This window comes from Balaenoptera borealis (genome assembly GCF_965194805.1).
Source record: "Balaenoptera borealis genome assembly, chromosome: 4".
In the NCBI taxonomy this organism is placed as follows: domain Eukaryota; kingdom Metazoa; phylum Chordata; class Mammalia; order Artiodactyla; family Balaenopteridae; genus Balaenoptera; species Balaenoptera borealis.
The window spans coordinates 130174141-130193332 of record NC_138861.1 but is presented as its reverse complement, the minus strand read 5'-3'; the positions used below and the strand labels follow the sequence as shown (position 1 = coordinate 130193332).

At 39.4% G+C, this 19192-nt stretch overlaps 1 protein-coding gene and 1 long non-coding RNA gene across 3 annotated transcripts in view; one reads left to right on the top strand and one right to left on the bottom strand.

The window, feature by feature from the left end:
- Positions 1 to 19192, bottom strand: part of LOC309627634 — a 1075643-nt gene that overhangs the window by 104711 nt on the left and 951740 nt on the right. The window lies entirely within an intron of this gene.
- The window catches only part of PRDM5 (PR/SET domain 5), a 226103-nt gene that overhangs the window by 6614 nt on the left and 200297 nt on the right, over positions 1 to 19192 (top strand). For both annotated transcript variants that reach the window (XM_082389642.1, XM_082389643.1), the window contains exon 2: positions 11970 to 12053. In XM_082389642.1, coding sequence (XP_082245768.1) covers positions 11970 to 12053 — 84 coding nt within the window. The remainder of the gene's footprint in view (positions 1 to 11969; positions 12054 to 19192) is intronic.

The following is a 19192-nucleotide window of genomic DNA, read 5'->3' as shown; positions in this document are numbered from 1 at the left end:
GTGCTTGGTCCAGTTAATCCTCACTAGCCGGGCAATTTGGGCAATGACTTAAAGGATGGGAGGAAAGTAGCCAAACATTTCTAGGGCAAGAACATTCTAGGCAGCAGTTAGAGTAAAGGCCCTAAGATGGGCGTTTGCCTGTTGTGTTCCAGGAATAAGGAGGCTCGTGAGGCTGGAACGGACTTACCGAGGGGCCGAGTACTAGGGGAGGAGGTCAGAGAGAGAGTGAGGAGAAGGGTACCAGGCCTACATTTCTTAGGGCCTTTTGGGGCATTGTAAAGCCATTGGCTTTACTTTGAGTGAAATGGGGAGCCACTGCAGGGTTTTGAGCAGAGGAGTTACATGATCTGACTTGAGTTTATCAGGATCACCCTGATTGCTGTGTGGAGAATAGTTGACCCAGAGGGTGAATGTGTAAACTGGGAGACTTATTAGGATTCTTTTTTTTTTTTTTTAAATTAAATATTTTTTATGATTGCGAAAAAAAGGAAATAGATGTAAATTTAACAAAACATTTACAGTACTTGTATGCAGAAAATTATACAACACTGATGAAAGAAATAAAAGAAGATATAAACAAAAGTAGAGACATACGATGCTCATGGATTGGAAGATTCAACATAGGAAAGATGTTAATTCTCCCCAAAGAGATACATGGGTTTAACACAATTCTTATCACAATCCCAGCCATATTTTTTTTGTAGATTGAGAAAAGATTATTTTAAAATTTACATGGGATGGCAAAGAAACTAGAATATCTATATTAGTTTTCGAGGGCTGCATAACGGAATACCACAAACTGTGAGTGGCTTAAACAATAGAAATTTATTGTCTCAGTTCTGGAGATTAGAAATCTGAGATCAGGGTGTCAGCTGGGTTAGCTCCTTCTGCAGGCTATGAGAGGAAATCTGTTTCATGGCCCTCCTCTAACTTCTGGTGATGTTTTTTGGCTTGTAGAAGCATCACTCCAATCTTTGCCTTCATCTTCACATGGTGTTCTCTTCCTGTACGTGTGTCTTCGAATTTCCCCTCTTTGTAAGGACACTAGCCATTGGGTTAGGGACCACTCTAATGATTCTTAATTTGATTATTTCTGCAAAGACCCTGTCTCAAAAAACAGTCACATTCTTAGGTTCTGGGGGTTAGGACTGGAATAGATCTTTTTTGGAGGGGAAAGAATGTGACTCAGAACAATAGCCAAAACAATTTTGAAAAAGAATGAAGTGTGAGTAATCAGTCTACTCCGTTTCAGTATTTACTGTATAGCTATAGTAATCAAGACTGTATGGTATTGGTTGAGATACAAACATGTAAGTCAACATAAGAAAAGAGAATCCAAACATAGATCCTTCTTTTGCAATAATCCACGTGAGAGGTGATGGTGTCTTAGACCAAGATGGTGGCAGTGTTGGAAGTGTAGTTCGAAGATAGAATCTGCTGATGAGATAGGTGGAAGAAAGGGAAGATGATTCCAAGGGTTTTAGCCTGAGAAATTGGGAGGATTGGTTTGTCAGCCAGCAACTGAGATAGGGGAAGATTTTGGTGCAACAGGTTTAAATGGGGAAGATCTGCAGTTTGGTTTAAGGCATGTTGATTTTGACAAGTCTGTTAGACAACAGATATCAAAAAGGCAGTGAGATATAGTTGTTATACCGGCAATTCCTCCTTCCCATCCTTTATGCCATCATTTTCATCTATTTTGTGTGTTATAAACCTTACAGTACATTTTTACTATTTTCCCTTTATACCATCAGTTACCTTCTAGAACAATTAAAAAATAAGGCAAATTGTGTTATTTACCTTGATTTTCATTTCTGGAGCTCTTCATTTCTTTGTTTTGAGTTACATTTCTGTCTGGTGTCATATTCTGGTACCATATTCTTTGAGCATTTCTTGTATCACAGGTCTGCTGGCAATGAATTTTCTCAGCTTTTGTTTTTCTAAAAAAAGTATTTTGCTTTATTGTTTGAAAGATATCTTCTCTAGGTTGACAGGTTTTTTTTTTTCTCATTGAAGATATCACTTGTTCTTTTTTTTAGTTTACAAAGTTTCTGACAAGAAGTCTGCTGTAAGTTACATTCTTCACACATAATCTTTTTTCCTCTATCAAGGTTTTTCTCGTTTTCTTTGCATTTTAACAGTTTGAATATGATGTCTTTAAATTTTTTTAAAAAAACTTGCTTTTTTATTTTATATGTGGTTTGATGTCTTTTATCATTTTTGGAAAATCCTTAGCCATTTTCTCTTCAAATATTACTTCTGGCATAAGCTTTCTCTCTTCTGGGACTCCAATTACATGTATGTCAGACCAATTGATGTGATATTGTCTCACAGCTCTTACATTCTTTGTTCTTCTTTTTCTTTTTTTCTTTTCCCACTTTGTGTTTGTTTAGGTAATTTTTGTTGCCTTAATCTTCAAGTTTACTGCTGCTTTTCTCAGCTGTGTTAAGTTACTTGGAGAGTCTGTCAAAGGAATTCATTTTTGAAACCATGATTTTTATATCTAGCATTTTCACTGGATTCTCTCTTATAGGCTCCATGTCTTAGCTGATATTTCCCCTATGTTCTTGCATGTTATCTGCCTTTTCTAGTACATTCTGTAACAAATTAACCATAGTTATTGTTAAAGTCCTTGTCTGATAGTTCTAATGTCTGTGTCATTTCTGCATCTGATTCTGCTGATTGCTCTGTTTCTTCAGAATTTGCTGTTTTTTTCCCTTGTTTCCTTGTATGTTTTTATTTTTGTATTTTTGACTGAATGCCAGTGTCATGTGTGAAACAATCAGAGTGTGGTAAATAGTCTTTATGTTTGGAAATATGCACATGTTTTATTTTGTCAGCCTGTTTAGTGTGGGAGTTTGGGTCAACCGAGTTAGGAGATAAGGTGGGTTTGCATTATGTTGTTGTTTTTGTTACTTTCAGTGCACCACAGGCTTCAGATTCTTCTAGAGTTGCCTTGTGATTACGGTGTGGTTGGGATGCTCCAGGTGTTTCTCAGTGTCTCTCTTCTGCTCTCAGCCTTCTCCTGTCCCTGGGTGCCTGCACCATAGCGGGGTTCTCTCGCCAAGTTGCCATGCTCTCGTCCTTCCCCCATAGTAGACCGCTGTGTTATTCGAGGTCTGTGTTCTCTCTGTTCTCTGTCTTGGTCCAGCTTCACTCTTATCTAGGGTTTATCAGCCTGAGCTCTGGGCTTTGGGTTTCCATAGCATTCCTACCTCTCTTTCCCGTAGGAGCCAAACTTTTGTCTTGTATCAGTGATTGGTTCTTTTGTGGGAGAGTGTTTCCTGTACCTCACCCAATGGTAAGAATCCTTTGAGGTTGTGGTATAAATTCCTGAGCCTGTACTGCTTCCTTCGGCAGCAATTGATCTTTATTTGTATCCTGGAGATGACAGAGTTTGCTACGTTCTTGTAGTAGCTAAAGGCTTCTCCTAATATGAGAGAAAGATAAGGGCAGGAGGTATGGGGTGTTGTGCATTCTTGCAGCGGCTGCTGTTTTCCTTCTGCACCACTGAAGGAGTCTCTCTATCCTTCTTTCTGTCCCCCAATCTTTCTTATATGGGGAGGCCCTTGGAAAAGAGTCTGTAAGTGTGTGTGAACCCCCCCTTGGGTCTGGGGCTTCCAGTGGTTCTATACAGTCAATCTGTCTCACATGCATTCATCAGCAAACTATTAAAATGTTAATTGATTTCTTACTTGCTTGTGTGGTGGCCGGCAACTCCTCCTTCTGTGATCCGCCATAGGTAAGCCAGTGCACTCTTCAAGAAAAGTTATGATTTTATAGTTTATCAGACTTTCTTATTTTTAGGGTAGGAGTGATAGTCTTTCTAAATCTTTGATGGATATTGAACTTTGAAAGTTTTAAGATTAATGGCATTTTCTGTATATTTTTATTTATTATTTTTTATTACTTAACCTATCTGTCCAATTTTGAAAGGTATTTTACAATCTCCCACTCTAGTTCTTGCGTTTTTTTAAGATTTCTATGCTACTGGTTTCTCACTGTTCTATGTTCTTCATAAATATGCTTTATATCATTACATAACATTATGCTTTATTCTGTTTAGTGCATTCAGCTGTTAATTTAACCTTGTATGGTACGCTATTGCCTTTCTTTTCTTTGCTTTTATCTGTATATCTTTGAATACTCATTTTAATTTACTTTTTATCATTTTGTTTTATCTTTGTGTAATCATTTTAGCTAGGTTATATTTCATAATGCAGTATTATAATCTCATTTAATAAGAGAATTTAGCGTTTTCATATGTAGTGTAATGACTGATATAATTGATTTTTATTCTTGTCATCTTTACACTCATTACTTATTTTATATTGTTATAACTTATTTTGAATTTTCCTTATTTTTGCTGTCTGTTCAAGTCACTATTCATTCTTTTCCCCCCTCCTGTTAATTTATTAGCTCTACTCTTCTTTTTCTCTAGTGATTTACTTCTTCTTCCTCTTTCATAATCCGATGCACATGATTTTTTTATCTGATAGCTAGAGCCTCAACCATTTTCTCCACGAAAAATATGATTTCTTCCACAAGATGTTCATTTCTCTATTAGTTCCCTCTTCTCCTTTCTTCCTGCCACCACTCAGCCCTCCCCCCAACCTCTGCCTGCCTTGCAACTTTGGGGATGCTTTTATCTTCCTGCCTTTCTTCCCCCCAGATTCCTAAGTTTTGATGAAATGGTGTGTTACTTAATAGAATTTCTTTTAAAAGTATATCCCTTGTTTCAAGAGTTGTTATTTAACTTGTATATTCTGCATACCCAGGTGTGTATATACACTAGCTATTCATTTTCTTCTAATTTTTGTCCTTTGTTCTGGTTAATTTGTGTAGTGAGAGACTTTTTATGGTTCTTTTTCTCATTAAATCATGTGGATAATATTCTCTCTGAATCTGTGTTATATCATCAAGTAGCTCTCCTTCCCATCTGACTGTAAAGGATTTCCTGACTGGGTAAGTGATTCTCAGGTTGTTATATTTCTCTTTCAATTTATTCTCTAAAAATATTTAACTAGGAAATTATGTTTTTTTTCACTTTTAAAAGGTTTTTTTTTTGAGTGCTGTACTTGAGTCTTCTTAAATTCTCTTATGTAATTGACATATTCCAATTAATTAATTAACTAATTTTTTTATTTTTGGCCACACCGCATGGCTTGTGTGATTTTAGTTCCCTGACCAGGGATTGAACCTGGGCCCTCGGCAGTGAGCGCGGAGTCCTAACCAATGGACCGCCAGGGAATTCCCGACATAATTCCTTTTAATTAAAGTACTCTGTCTCCTACAGATGTTCTGTTTTACAGAGTATGGATATCATTTTTCTGCTTGGTCTCCTTCATAGGCAGCTGGGCCCCTTTTTACAGGCAATTTGCCTTGGTTGTTTTATCGAAGCTCAAGACTGGTTATTGAAGAACACTCTGTGGTATCACTCCTTCCCTGTAGGCAAAGGGGTCTCTATTGTCATGGGCCTGCAGTGACAGATAGACTGTCAGTTCCCTGTTGGCTTTCTGGTCTTCTTGCACTTTCCTGGGCTGCAAGGATGGGAAGGACTGTGGGCTATGGCCCCAGCCTTCTCTGCCTTTCAGGTTCTTCTCAGGATCCCCTAGTTGCCAGTCCTTAGCACTCTTCTGCTGTTTTTCAGTTAATTACTCAGCCCACTTTAGAGAATGCCTCACACCAGTTCTGTGCCAGAACCTAAGGCTTCACTTATACACAGTTACTCATACATGCTAGTAGAAGTTGTTTTGCTCAAGAGAAGCAAGTGGCTTAGAGTTGGGGTTAAAGGAAAAGGTGCTGCATTCAGGTCACCATGTTCCAGAATCACTTCTCCTTCACAACTCTCCTGCATTTCCCATTTCATATTCATATTATAACTGATGAATTTCATAAAGAATAATTCTGCTATATCCTGGGCACTAGTGCATTTCTTTTGCCTGATATTTGCTGTATCAGCTCAGAGTAAGAGACTACTGTAGTAATCTAAAGCTTGGGGGTTATGTTCTCTCTATAACAAGGTGAGCATTTGCTGCTATCAGTTCAGTGGCTCAAAATGTCAGGGTGGAAGTCTTTGCAGTTCTCTCGGCCTCAAAATGGCTCCTTTAGCCCCAGCTATCATGCTTTGATTCCAGGTGAGGAGAAAGAGGAAGTAACCAAGGCATTAGGGTGTACCTCCTGACTTAGCTCTCATTTAAGAGCTTTTGTAGTAAGTTCATACAGTGATTTCTGCTTCCATGTTGTTAGCTGTCTTCTCTGTCTAAATGGGGAACTGGTAATGTCTTTTTTCTACCTGGATACATTAGCACCCGCAACAAGGTCAGCATTCTAGTACTAAGGAGAATGGATATAGGGAAGCAACTTGTCTCTACCTGGGCAGTCATAGTAGGGAAAGCAGATTGGATATTTTTCATATTGAACTTTTTGGAAATGTACTTTATTGATGACCTACTTGTATTGCAAGAGCACACACATGCATAGTACCTTAGCACTGAAATATAATTATGTTCTAAGTGAGGACTCTAGACTCCTTCTGTGAAAAACATCATTATTTTACATATAAATGATTCAACTGCAGATTGATTCACTTGAATATAACTTATTTCATCTATATGTATATATTTTTTATTTGCTGAACCATTTCAAAGTAAATTATAGATATTATGACCATTCCTCCATATTTTAGCATAAGGACATTTTCTCAAGTAGCCATACTATCATTTTAACATCCAACGAAAATAATAGTGATTTCCTAATGTCTTTTAATTCCAGCCCATATTCAAATTACTCCAAGTGCCTCCAGGATGTTTTTATAGCTGTTTATTTTCGAACCAGGATCCTCAAGGACCACCTATTATACTTGGTTATGTCTATTAAATCTCTCTTTCACAGTTTCCCTGTTTCCATACCGTTTTTGAAAAAATAACAGTTACTTTCTGAAGAGATCAAGCTAATTGTTTGTGGTGTATCTCACAATCTGGATTTATCTGATGGTTTTCCAAGGCACATTATTTAATGTTCCTCTATTTTCTGTATTTCTTCTCATCTGAGAGTTAGATATAGATTATTTTACTTTTTTTTTTTTCTGAAACACACTGACATTGTGTATTAAACACTTCTCTCTACCCTCTGGATACTTTTTATGTTGCAGAAGAGAGTGCAGTTTTGGCAGTGGGAGACAGGAGGGAACATAGAAAGCATCCCCTTCCCTCTCTCAACGTGTTTTATCCGTGTGCGCTCTTCCTAGGTAGCAGGATCTCCCCAGGCTCTGGGTGAGAGGCAGGACAAGCGGGAAGAGTTCTGTGCATGTTCACTTGCCCTTTGGCCTCTGGAGGTGCCTGGAGAGTTTAGCAAACACTCCTGTCACATCCCTATGGCAGACACTGGGGAATGAGGGGCTAGAATGATTTACTTCATACTGCGTTTTAGCAGAGGGCATATAATATCTGGTTTTTCCCTGAGTAATACCAGCACCGGGTTAACGTAATTTTTCCATTGTAAAGATAATTTGTGCTTAACTGGTAATCTGTGAGCTGATAGTGTATGAATACCTATTTTACTATCAACCTTTTACCTGATGGTTTTAGCATCCATTGATCATCCTTCCCTGAATCAGTTACATTATTAGGGATTTCAAAATGGGGATTTCACTTGAATGTTCCTCCTTTATTCATAAGTTAGCATTCCTCTGTAAAGAAGAGCCTTCCTTCATCGTTTGCTGCTGTCTGCTTATCCTGAAGTAGCGTAATTGTTGAAAGATAGGACAAGATGCTTAGTTCTTTCTCTTTATTAATTTTAGTAAGCTGTTATGCCAGCAAATGAGACATTTAAAAAATTCTTTTTTTTCCTCTCTCTAGCAATCATTGTGGCCTTAAGAATTTGTTAATGTGTTTCATTCAATTATACTCTTGTTCTCTTTGATCCCCAAATTGTTCTAAATTTGGTCTGTGGAAGCTCTCTCTAATAGGATTTGAGAGCTGGAAGGAATCTTAGAAATCAGCTAATCCAAATTTCTCAGTTCTATAGGTGAGGAAACTGAAGCTCACAAGTTTGTGACAGCCTAATGTGTCACAGATAATTAGTGACAGAGCAAGGATTAGGATCCAGATCCCTGGAATACTCAGGTAGTGCTTTTCCCATTATTCTAAGAGAGATAGCTGCAGTAAATCTTGGTTTCAAATTCCTGCTAATAATATTAATCAAAATGAGAGAAAATCGCCCACATGTTTGCAATCGTACATTTTTTATTAGAAGTTATTGTCTAGCCCAGTGGGTCCCAAATTGAATGGATATTTATCTGCCTTTTTTAGAAACAGCAAAGAAGCACCACTGTAGGCTCAGCATTGGGCCAGTCTGAGAAGTGAGTTTGACTTGGACATTTGGTATCTACAGGTTGAATTTATCTTACAATCACATTTTATTTGATCTGCGCAGAATTTTGAAAACTTGAAATTCATTGCCAATGTAGAATAGTAGTGATTTCACGAACAAATTTGAGTTGTCAGCTTCACTAAAATATTTGCAGATATCTGGCAACATTGGGCTCCCCCTGTGATATAGCAACAGTCAGTTGGAGTTGAAAAGCTTTTTAAATGGGCATGCCCTCCAACTCACCTCCTGGCCACTCCCTACTGTGTCCTTCACATGTTTGTTGTCTAATGTTGTGCTGCTCTCCTGCCTCACCTTGTAAGCATTTGAGATAGTGACTCTTCAGATTGTTAGAAGTGAAGAAATCTAGGAAGGTTTTTTGTAATGTAGTCACAGGTTGAAGGTAATAATAATAATGCTGACGCACATTAACAGCAAGAAAATGGTAGAGTTGATAGTTTTTCTCCTGCTGGTATGAGATCTTCAGCAGCTAAATCACAAAAAGTAAAACCAATGATGATAGGAAGTCAACTAGAAATTTTCGAAATTTTCAAGACGATAGTTTGAAACATTAGTTTCCTTCCTACCATTAATTATGAACCTCACTTTAGGTGTTTAATATGCTCATGCACATGTATATGTAATTTATATTATAATGAATCCTATGAAAAATTTTAATTTTTATAGCTCAAAAATGGTCAAATACTGGCAATATCATATGGTTCAACTCAAAGAAAAAAATTACCCATGGGTGCGTGCCCTAAATCTTCCTTTCACGGGTATGTTACCCGAGCAGGTTTGAAGCCTACTGAGGCAGGAGAGGCTTATTCTTAGGTTAGAAATATCATAGGAAATGGTTAGTGAACAAAGCAGTGTATACATTAAAACTGTGATGATAAGAAAGGGCTGTTTGTATAGTAGAAATGACAGTGAACAAAGAGAGAAGGGGGTGGGTAGTAGGTGCTGGGATCTTTGGGGGAAGGCCTGGAGTGGGTCAAGTAAGTATAAAATCCTCATCAAAAACCAAATATAAATTGGTTTAATTATCGGCAGTGTTTCTTACCACAAGTGTATGGATAACTAAGAGTTGACTGTTTATATTTTTGTAATCTTGCAGCTACAGAAACTCAAGTTTATTTGACCACATCATTCCAGTATACTCACTAGTGTACTTTGAAGGCAATTTTACCAAATCGAGAAAGCCAAATATACTTAGAAATTTATCTCCTCCATCTGTGTTTTTATGTCAGTGTTTTTCAGATTGGATTGCAACCCATTGGTGAGTTGTGAAATTAACTTTATTGGGTCAAAACTAGTATTTTTTCAAAAGTGAAGTAAAATAGAGTAGGCAGTATGGAATACATTGTACAGAGGAAGGGTAGTATTATTTTTAAAAATTTACATGTTAGTTTTATAAGTGTGTTTCTGTGTACACTTGACCTTTGAACAACAAGGGGGTAAATGCACACAGAATTTGTAGTTGGCCCTCCACATCTGTGGTTCTTCCACACTGGTGCATTCAACCGACCAGGATGGTGTAATTAAAATACCTGCATTTAAGTGGACCCACACAGTTCAAACCGTGTTGTCAGCTGTATAGATGTGAATATGCTAGGCTGAGATGCAAAATGTATTTCTTGGCTGAGGAAAAAAAAATTGAAAGCCGTATTTATTATAGTTAGAGTTTATGATAGAGTGATTGCTCACTATTAATAGTAAGGCTTTAAACTCACGGTCCTGATTCTTATTTTGAATTTTCAAAGCTGTTAAGTCCTTTAATAATCTTCCTAGGCCTGCATCCAAGCAGGCTTTTTTCCCCAAGCCCAGTGCATTTACTTGGGTTTCCATCCCTTTCTTTTCAGTCCTTTGAATACTGCTGAATTGATTGATACAATTTTCTATTTCCTCCAAATTTGTACTGCAAAGAGGAACTGACTGGCATGGGTAGATCTCTTGCATTGGAAAGCGTGTACTCAGACGATTTCCTTCTGCAATAGTTGATAAAGGCTAAATACATGACAAAGTGGAGTGAAAAGTTGGACTATATATGTATTAATACCAAATCCTCAAATTTATTACCAAAAACACACCTTAATATTTGGTCTGTCTTCCAGGTTGCCTGAAATAGCCAAATAGCAGTCTCCCTGTCTCTTTGGTGTACTTGTTTTTGGTTTATTTAGGATGATCGTCTTGATTTCAGGGATCTCTGTAGCATTTTCTGCCTCCAAGTTAACATTAAACAGTAGGTCTTCAAAGCTTTGCCATTACTTGTGACTTTTCAGAACCTCTTTTCTTTGTCTGTAACATGAGGGGCTAGTTGTAAATCCTGTAAGTTTTAACATTTGACTGTTGCCTGGAGTTGGGTTTTCTGTTGTTCATTAAGTCATTTATATGCCTTGAAACATTGTTTTGGTGGTTATTTTTCCCCCTGACAAATGTTCATCAAACGTTTGTCCACCTCCTTGATCAGCTCGGTGCTTTGTGACCACCTAGAGGGGTGGGATAGGGAGGGTGGGAGGGAAAGAGATGCAAGAGGGAAGAGATATGGGGACATATGTATAATTGATTCACTTTGTTATAAAGGAGAAACTAACACACCATTGTAAAGCAATTATACTCTAATAAAGATGTAAAAAAAAAAAAATTAAAAAAAAAAAGTTCGTCCACCTCCCAATGAAGGGAAGGGTTCTTCTGTAGAATAGTCACAGGCAGGTTTGGAGGAGGCTCACGAGGGCATGCGTGACCCCCTACCCTCTCTGCACACACGTCTGTGGATCGTCTGGCTGGACAAGCGTGATCCCACCCTCTCTGTCTCTCCACTCCTGCTTTGGTTGCCTTAGTTGCGAGAACAGTTTTGCTTACCCTTTCACCCTGCCTCACGGGTCCCTCCCTGCCGGGGCCACTCCTGGTGTCTGCCAGCAGCTCTCACCTGGGAACTTGTCCAAATGCAGCTCCACACATCGCACTCCCAGAGATTCTGATTTTAATAAGCACAGGATTCTGAATTTGTAATAAGCGACGCTGGTGACTCTCATGCTGGTGATTCGAAGTGTGCACTTTGAGAAGCCCTGGTTTATAGAGTGCCCCTTGGTTGTTTGAAAGATTGGCAGGAGAATCTAAACTTTGTTTATGAACAGTCTTCCTCTGAGGATGGCAAGTCTACTTCTTTCTTGTTCATGATTGGGACGAATTTATGATTTTTATGGAAACCAGGTGGTTTTCTGCCTGGTGGGCTTGTCTCAAGTCAGGCAAGACGCAGTGCTTCTCATTTTAAGACCACTTGCCAGTGGCTGCAGAGGTTTGAAACATGTAAGTATAGTGTTCAAGCCTTGTCTGAATTTAAATGTTGAGCGATTTAACCCTTTCATGTTGGCTCCTGTGTTGTGGATTTAGGCTCTTCGGCTAAAAATAGATTAAGTTAGATTTTAAATATGTAAATATCTTGTGTTGGGTAAATTAATATTTTAAATGTATCTCAATCATTGGGCATAAGGCTTTGGAGAAAAAAATTTTTCCAGAAGAGGAGAAATAGTTTATTTTAGTAACTTGATTATTGATTATTATACTAATCCTTTTTCAATGTAATCATTACTACTCAGGGTGAAAAGTTTGGACCATTTGCTGGAGAGAAGAGAATGCCCGAAGACTTGGATGAAAATATGGATTACAGGTTGATGTGGGAGGTGAGGATGTGATTATTGTTTTAAATATTTAAAATATGTTTTTCTTTGTACTATTTAAGGCATGTATAAAGCTAAGTTAATAGATATTGATTCCAGTTGACAAAGCATTGAAATGTTTAAATTTTAAGGAACCTGAATACCTTGAAAGTTTAGCATTAAAGTACTGTTGAAATATCTAACTAGACAATTCTTCTATAACTCTGAAGTTTATATACTTCATCATTAAAAAAGAAGTTATCCATGAATAAGGATGTTTGGATTTCAAAATAAGCATATTCTTTTTATGGATTTAGAATTTGATTTCTGTAAATGAAATTATACTTTTCCTTTAACTTTTATTTCCCAATTGCAGTGCTAATTGCCCAGAAACATTTCTTTGTTTTTTTTTTTTTAAACACCTTTATTGGAGTATAATTGCTTCACAATGGTGTGTTAATTGCTGCTGTACAACAACGTGAATCAGCTGTATGTATACATATATCCCCATATCCCCTCCCTTTTGCATCTCCCTCCCACCCTCCCTATCCCACCCCTCTAGGTGGTCACAAAGCACTGAGCTGATGTCCCGCACAGAAACATTTCTGAGCTCTGTGTTAGAATGAAAATCCCAGCTTACAATGTACCTTACCTTTAAAAGCATATAGTTAAAGAGCTATGAGACTGTAGATAGTCTTTTGCAATCTCAAGTCTCTCTGCTGCAGGAATTTGTAATGTAAATATATATCTATATATTATGAGAATTTTCATCCTAGTTTATGCCAATTATTTTCATTACTGTTCTTTCATAATCTTTAGAAAAAGAAGGGCCCGAGGGATGGAAATAGAAAAGCAGAGGTGTAGATATTGTTAAACAAAAACTTGGAAAAGGAAACTCAGTCCCAAGAATTTTATTTGGTGGGTTCCATGAGGAGGATGGGAGCTGAGATGGTATAGGTGGGCCTAAGGGAAGTAGGATCATAAAATCAGAAAGATAAAGAATACTGAAACAGAGATCTACACATAAAATGTCTCTCTGAATGTGCATTGATCGGTTAGGATCTCCAGAGAAACAGAACCAATGGACGGGGGTGTGTGTGTGTGTGTGTGTTTTCAAGGAATTGGCTCACATGATTGTGTGGGTGGCGGGTTGGAATCTGTAGGCTGGAAACTCAGACAGGAGTTGATGACACTTCAGTCTTGAGGCAGAACTGCTCTGCAGTTTTGCAGTTAAGGCCTTTGTTTGGATGAAGGCCACACACAGCTTTGACAGTAATCTCCTTTATTTAAAGTCAGCTGATTGTAGATGTTACCCACGTCTATAAAACACCTTCACAGCAACACCTAGGTTACTATTTGATTAAATAGCTGGGTACTACCATCGAGCCAAATTGACACGTGAAACATATCATAATGTATTATCTGCAAGCAAAATACATTTTTAAGCATCACCATATTGCTGAAACTGCTTGATGTAGGGAGTGGGGTTGCTTGAGGTTCTTGAAAGATTTCTGAAGTGCAGGTGATGGAAAATGGAAATTCATAATATAGTCTTCACTACAGTTTAAGTGGAAAATGTTATTGGTTTGCCTTATTTTAATATGCTGTTTTAATTGTTTATTTTTATAAAGCTGAAAATATTTTTAATGGCTTTTACTGTTTTTCTCTAAGATCTTAATTTTCTCAGCAGTTAATTTTTTTTTACCATGAAGGTTTTCAAAAGCCAAACATTTATGTGACAAAAAAGATAACCTAAATAAGTCGAAAATGATAAAAATAACAATTTTTGAGGGGTTGTTAATGACTTTTGGTATTTGTTTTGTTATCTCCGAAAATTTTAGTGTAGTGGTCAGGTTAATGTCTTGCACAGCTGGTTATGATGCATTGCTAAGCAGATGATGATTATAATTTTTATTTTGAAAAAAAGACTTGCATATAGGAAACCTAAAGTGGCTGACAGTGCTACAGTAGCTCATCTAGTTTTGCATTATGTATTCCTGTGGTTCTTTGATGTCTTTACATTATTATTTGTTTTTACATACCAGTATACCTAGTCCTCTCACTTTACCACCCAAAGAGCTATTGATTTTACACATTTTATGTTCAGGTAATGTTACATTCACATAATGATCGCCATTCTTTATTTTCTTTTACTTCTAACGTTATGCTTGTGTTTTGAATAAGTAATATTTGTACTTTTGACACAATTCAGAAGGGTACTGGTGAAGAGTCTCCTTGTCCCCTGTAAGCCTGCTCTTTTCACCTAAGACCTTGGACCCCTTTAGCCCCTTAGTGCGTGCCCCTTTCCCCCCCTCCTGTAGCTCTTCCTTCTGTGAGTCTGGCCCTCGGGGTGGATGGTCGGCCGGTCTCTGCTCGGTCCAGCTGTGCTGCCGGGCAGGGCAGGGGAAGACACTCTCAGTGGTATATCTTCCTGGCGGAGCACTTGAAAAACGGTCCGTACCTTTTGAACGGCAAAGATTGACTGCTTGCTGGCTTGAGTCCTATTCCTTATTATGTTAACTGAGAGAGCTGCTTCCCAGCCTTGAATTATATTCTTAAAGTCCATGTTTATTATTTTAGCTTTGGAGGTGCCAGGATTCAGAAGGTGCACAGAGAAAGGAGGTTGACTGGTCCTACCACAGTCTTCTCCTCTTGGGAACTTTTGAGCCTTCTCAAAGGGAGATAATGAGCCTTCCCTCCTCTGTGGGTAAATTGGGACCGGTTATTTAAGTCATTTCTCATATGCCCCATAGCTCCAGAGCGAACTACCTGCAGCTCTCAAATGTGTGGTCCTTCTCCTCAAGCCAGTGGTGACCTATGTTATGGTTCTGCAACATAAGCCAGGTACTGGGGGTGGTGTCTGGAAAATGATGCCTGCGAGAGAGCATGTGGCATAGCTCTTTCTCATGTTATATTTGCACTCGTGGTGCCAACCGTCCTGGTGGACAAGGCCAAGGGCCCCTGGGTGGCCATTTAACACCAGAGAGCTTGGAGGTACCAGTGAGGATTGCACCTGTTGGTGTGTGTGAGCCCCTGTTAGTTTGGGACGGGGTAGAGAGGCACCTGAGGGTTTCAGTGGGGAGCACTGTCATCGTCTGTTGCATCCTCTCCCCTCCCTCCAGAGGTGCAGCTTGGTACCCCCCGATGCCCACTGGTTCAGAGCATTAAACAGCACCTCAGCCTCGTTCTGTGTTGGCCACCAGGATTTGAGATTGGGGTCTGAAGAGACTCAGTCTCCTCTGTCCTTAAGCCTTCTTGATACTTCAGATTTTTACTTTTATTTTAAAATTAACTGCATTAGCAAAAGAATTCTGGATTTCTCAGGCCTGAGGCCAGTTATAGAGCTTGAGCTTGGAAACCAGTGCTCCACTGTAAACGCTTCCCATTGATAATTTGGTGGAACGTGCCCAGTTGTTTGTATCGTAGTCTATTCTTCCCTTAGTTAGAAGTCTTTTTGCGTACTTTTTCCCAGGTGGTTTGGAGCTTGAGATATCTTTCCTTCCACTGTCTACCTGCTCAGACTTGCTCTAAGACCAAAATCCATTCATGTAATGTTGCTAAAACTCTCAACAACCCTTTGTTTTTAAATCTCCAACATCTTCTCTTTCTATAATATTTTCTTCGGTATTTCAAACCACAGTTCAGATACCACCTCTGCAGGCACTGGCTCTTATTCTAGCACATACCTTTAAGTTTTGGTACCTGTAGTTTGCAGCACAGATTGTACCTTTTCATCGCCACCTGCTCAGCCTATTATTCAAGTATTCCAAAGGGGCTGTTGATGAATCCAGTGTTTTCTTTTTTTTTTTTTTTTAAAGGAATTCCTTTATTTTTATTATTTATTTATTATTTTTGGCTGTGCTGGGTCTTCGTTTCTGTGCGCGGGCTTTCTCCACTTGCAGCAAGCGGGGGCCACTCTTCATCGCGGTGCGCGGGCCTCTCACTATCGCGGCCTCTCCTGTTGCGGAGCACAGGCTCCAGACGTGCAGGCTCAGTAGTTGTGGCTCACGGGCTCTGTCGCTCCGCGGCATGTGGGATCCTCCCAGACCAGGGCTCGAATCCGTGTCCCCTGCATTGGCAGGCAGACTCTCAACCACTGCGCCACCAGGGAAGCCCCAGTGTTTTCTTGAATGCTCCAAATGGGTCTGCTCTGTTGGCAGTGCCTCTTCCCTTCTTTTCCCAGAGCTTCCTCTTGCATTGTCTGCAAGAGGTTTTTGTGTGGAAACTGGCCTGGTAAGTTCTCAGAACTTGGTCTTTCTAGTTTCATGCTGTTGTGGTCAGAAAAGATGCTTGAGATAATTTCTATACTCTTAAATTTGTTGAGGCTTGTTTTGTGCCCTAGTATGTCATCAGTCCTAGAGAATGTTCCATGTGTACTTGAAAAGAATATGTATTCTGTTTCTTTTTGGATGTAATGTCATGAAAATATTAATTAAATCTAACTGTTCTATTGTATCATTTAGGATCTCTGTTGCCTTATTTAAACTTTTTTTTTTTTTTTAACTTTTGGGTTTATTTATTTATGGCTGTGCTGGGTCTTCATTTCTGTGCGAGGGCTTTCTCCAGTTGCGGCAAGTGGGGGCCACTCTTCATCGCGGTGCATGGGCCTCTCATTATCGTGGCCTCCCTTGTTGCGGAGCACAGGCTCCAGACGCGCAGGCTCAGTAATTGTGGTTCACGGGCCCAGTCGCTCCGCGGCATGTGGAATCTTCCCAGACCAGGGCTCGAACCCGTGTCCCCTGCACTGGCAGGCAGACTCTCAACCACTGCGCCACCAGGGAAGCCCTCTGTTGCCTTATTAATTCTTTGTCCGGAAGCTCTGTCCATCTATGTGAGTGGGGTGTTAAAGTCTCCTACTATTATTGTATTCCTGTTGATTTCTCCCTGTATGTCTGTTTAGTATTTGTTTTATGTATTTGGGTGCTGAGTGTAAAATCCTTTTATTGATCCTTTTATCATTATATAGTGTCCTTCTTTATCTTTCTTTATGGCCTTTGTTTTAAAGGCTATTTTGTCTGATACGAGTATTGCTACCCCTGCTTTCTTGTTATTTCCGGTAGCATGAAATATCTTTTTCCTTCCCCTCACTTTCAATCTGTGTGTGTCCTTTGCCCTAAAGTGGGTCTCTTGTAGGCAGCCTATTGTGTAAGCTCTTGTTTTTTTATCCAGTCTGCCACTCTGTGTCTTTTGATTGGAGCATTTAGTCCATTGACATTTAAAGTAATTATTGATAGATATGTATTTATTGCCATTTTAAACCTTGTTTTCCTGTTGATTTTGTATTTCTTCTTTGTCCCTTTCTTTTTGTTTTTCCTTTTGTGGTTTGATGATTTTCTTTTGTATTATACTTACGTTCTCTTCTTTTTGGTTTTTGTGAATCTATTTTATGTTTTTGATTTGTGGTTACCCTGTTTTTCAGGTATGTTTAACCCCTTCCTATCTCTACTTGCCTTAGACTGGTGGTCATATAGGCTCAAATATATTCTAGGGGGAAAAAAAACTCTACATTTTCTTACTCTCTTCCCCCACATTTTATGATTTTGATGTCCTTTTTTTTTTTTATAAGGGAACGCTATTTATTTATTTATTTTGGCTGTGTTGGGTCTTCGTTTCTGTGCGAGGGCTTTCTCTAGTTGTGGCAGGCAAGAGCCACTCTTCATCGCGGTGCGTGGGCCTCTCACTGTTGCGGCCTCTCTTGTTGCGGAGCACAGGCTCCAGACGCGCAGGCTCAGCAGTTGTGGCTCACGGGCCCAGTTGCTCCGCGGCATGTGGGATCTTCCCAGACCAGGGCTCGAACCCGTGTCCCCTGCATTGGCAGGCAGATTCTCAACCACTGCGCCACCAGGCAAGCCCATAATTGTGGTAAACATTTTTTTTTAAATTTATTTATTTTATTTATTTTTGGCTGCGTTGGGTCTTCATTGCTGCGCGCGGGCTTTCTCTAGTTGAGGCAAGTGGAGGCTACCCTTCGTTGCCGTGCGTGGGCTTCTCTTGTTGCGGAGCACAGGTTCTAGGCCCACAGCCTTCAGTAGTTGCAGCACGCGGGCTCAGTAGCTGTGGCACAGGGGCTTAGTTGCTCCGCGGCATGTGGGATCTTCCCAGACCAGGGCTCGAACCCGTGTCCCCTGCATTGGCAGGCGGATTCTTAACCACTGCGCCACCAGGGAAGCCCTTGATGTCCTTTTTCACATCTTCACTTTCATCCTTTTGCTGTTCACTGTGGTTATCACTTTCACAGAAATTTAATTTCTTTTTTTCTTTTTTAATCTGTGTACTAGCTTATTTAAGTGATTTACTTTCCAATTGTGATTTTCTCTTTCCTATAGATTCTTCTTTTCTGTTTAGAGAAGACCTTTCACTGTTTCCTTTAGGATAGGTTTAGTATCGCTGTATTCTTTTCTTTATTTTTTTTTAATTAAAAAAAATTTATTATTTGGCTGTGCCAGGTCTTAGTTGCGGCACGCAGGATCTTCATTGCCTCATGTGTGATCTTTGTTGTGGCATGCGGGATCTTTAGTTGCGGCACACGGGATCTTCGTTGTGGCAGGTGGGATCTAGTTCCCTGACCAGGGATCAAACCCGAGCCCCCTGCACTGGGAGCGTGGAGTCTTAACCACTGGACCACCAGGGAAGGCCTGCTGTATTCTTTTGGTTTTTGCTTGTCTGAGAAATTCTTTATATCTCCTTCTATTCTAAATGATGATCTTACTGGGTGGAGTATCCTAGGTTGCAGACTTTTCCCTTTCAGGACTTTGACAGTATCTTGCCAGTCCATTCTGGCCTGCAACATTTCTGTAGAGAAATCAGCTGATAGCCTTCTGGGGGTTCCTTTGTAATTAACTCTTTGTTTTTCTCTTGCTGCCTTTAGAGTCCTCTCTTTATCTTTAACCTTCGCCATTTTTATTATAATATGTTTTGGTGTAGGTCTGTTTGGGTTTATCTTGTTTGGGACCCTCTATGCTTCCTGTACCTGGATATCTGTTTCCTTCTTCAGGTTTGGGAAGTTTTCAGCCATAATTTCTTCAAATACATTTTTGATCCCCTTTTCACGTTTTTCCCCTTCTGGATCCCTATTTTGCATAGATTGGCATACTTTATATTATCCCATAAGTCTCTTATATTGCTTTCATTTTTTTTTTTTAATTTGGCTTTCTGTCTACTGT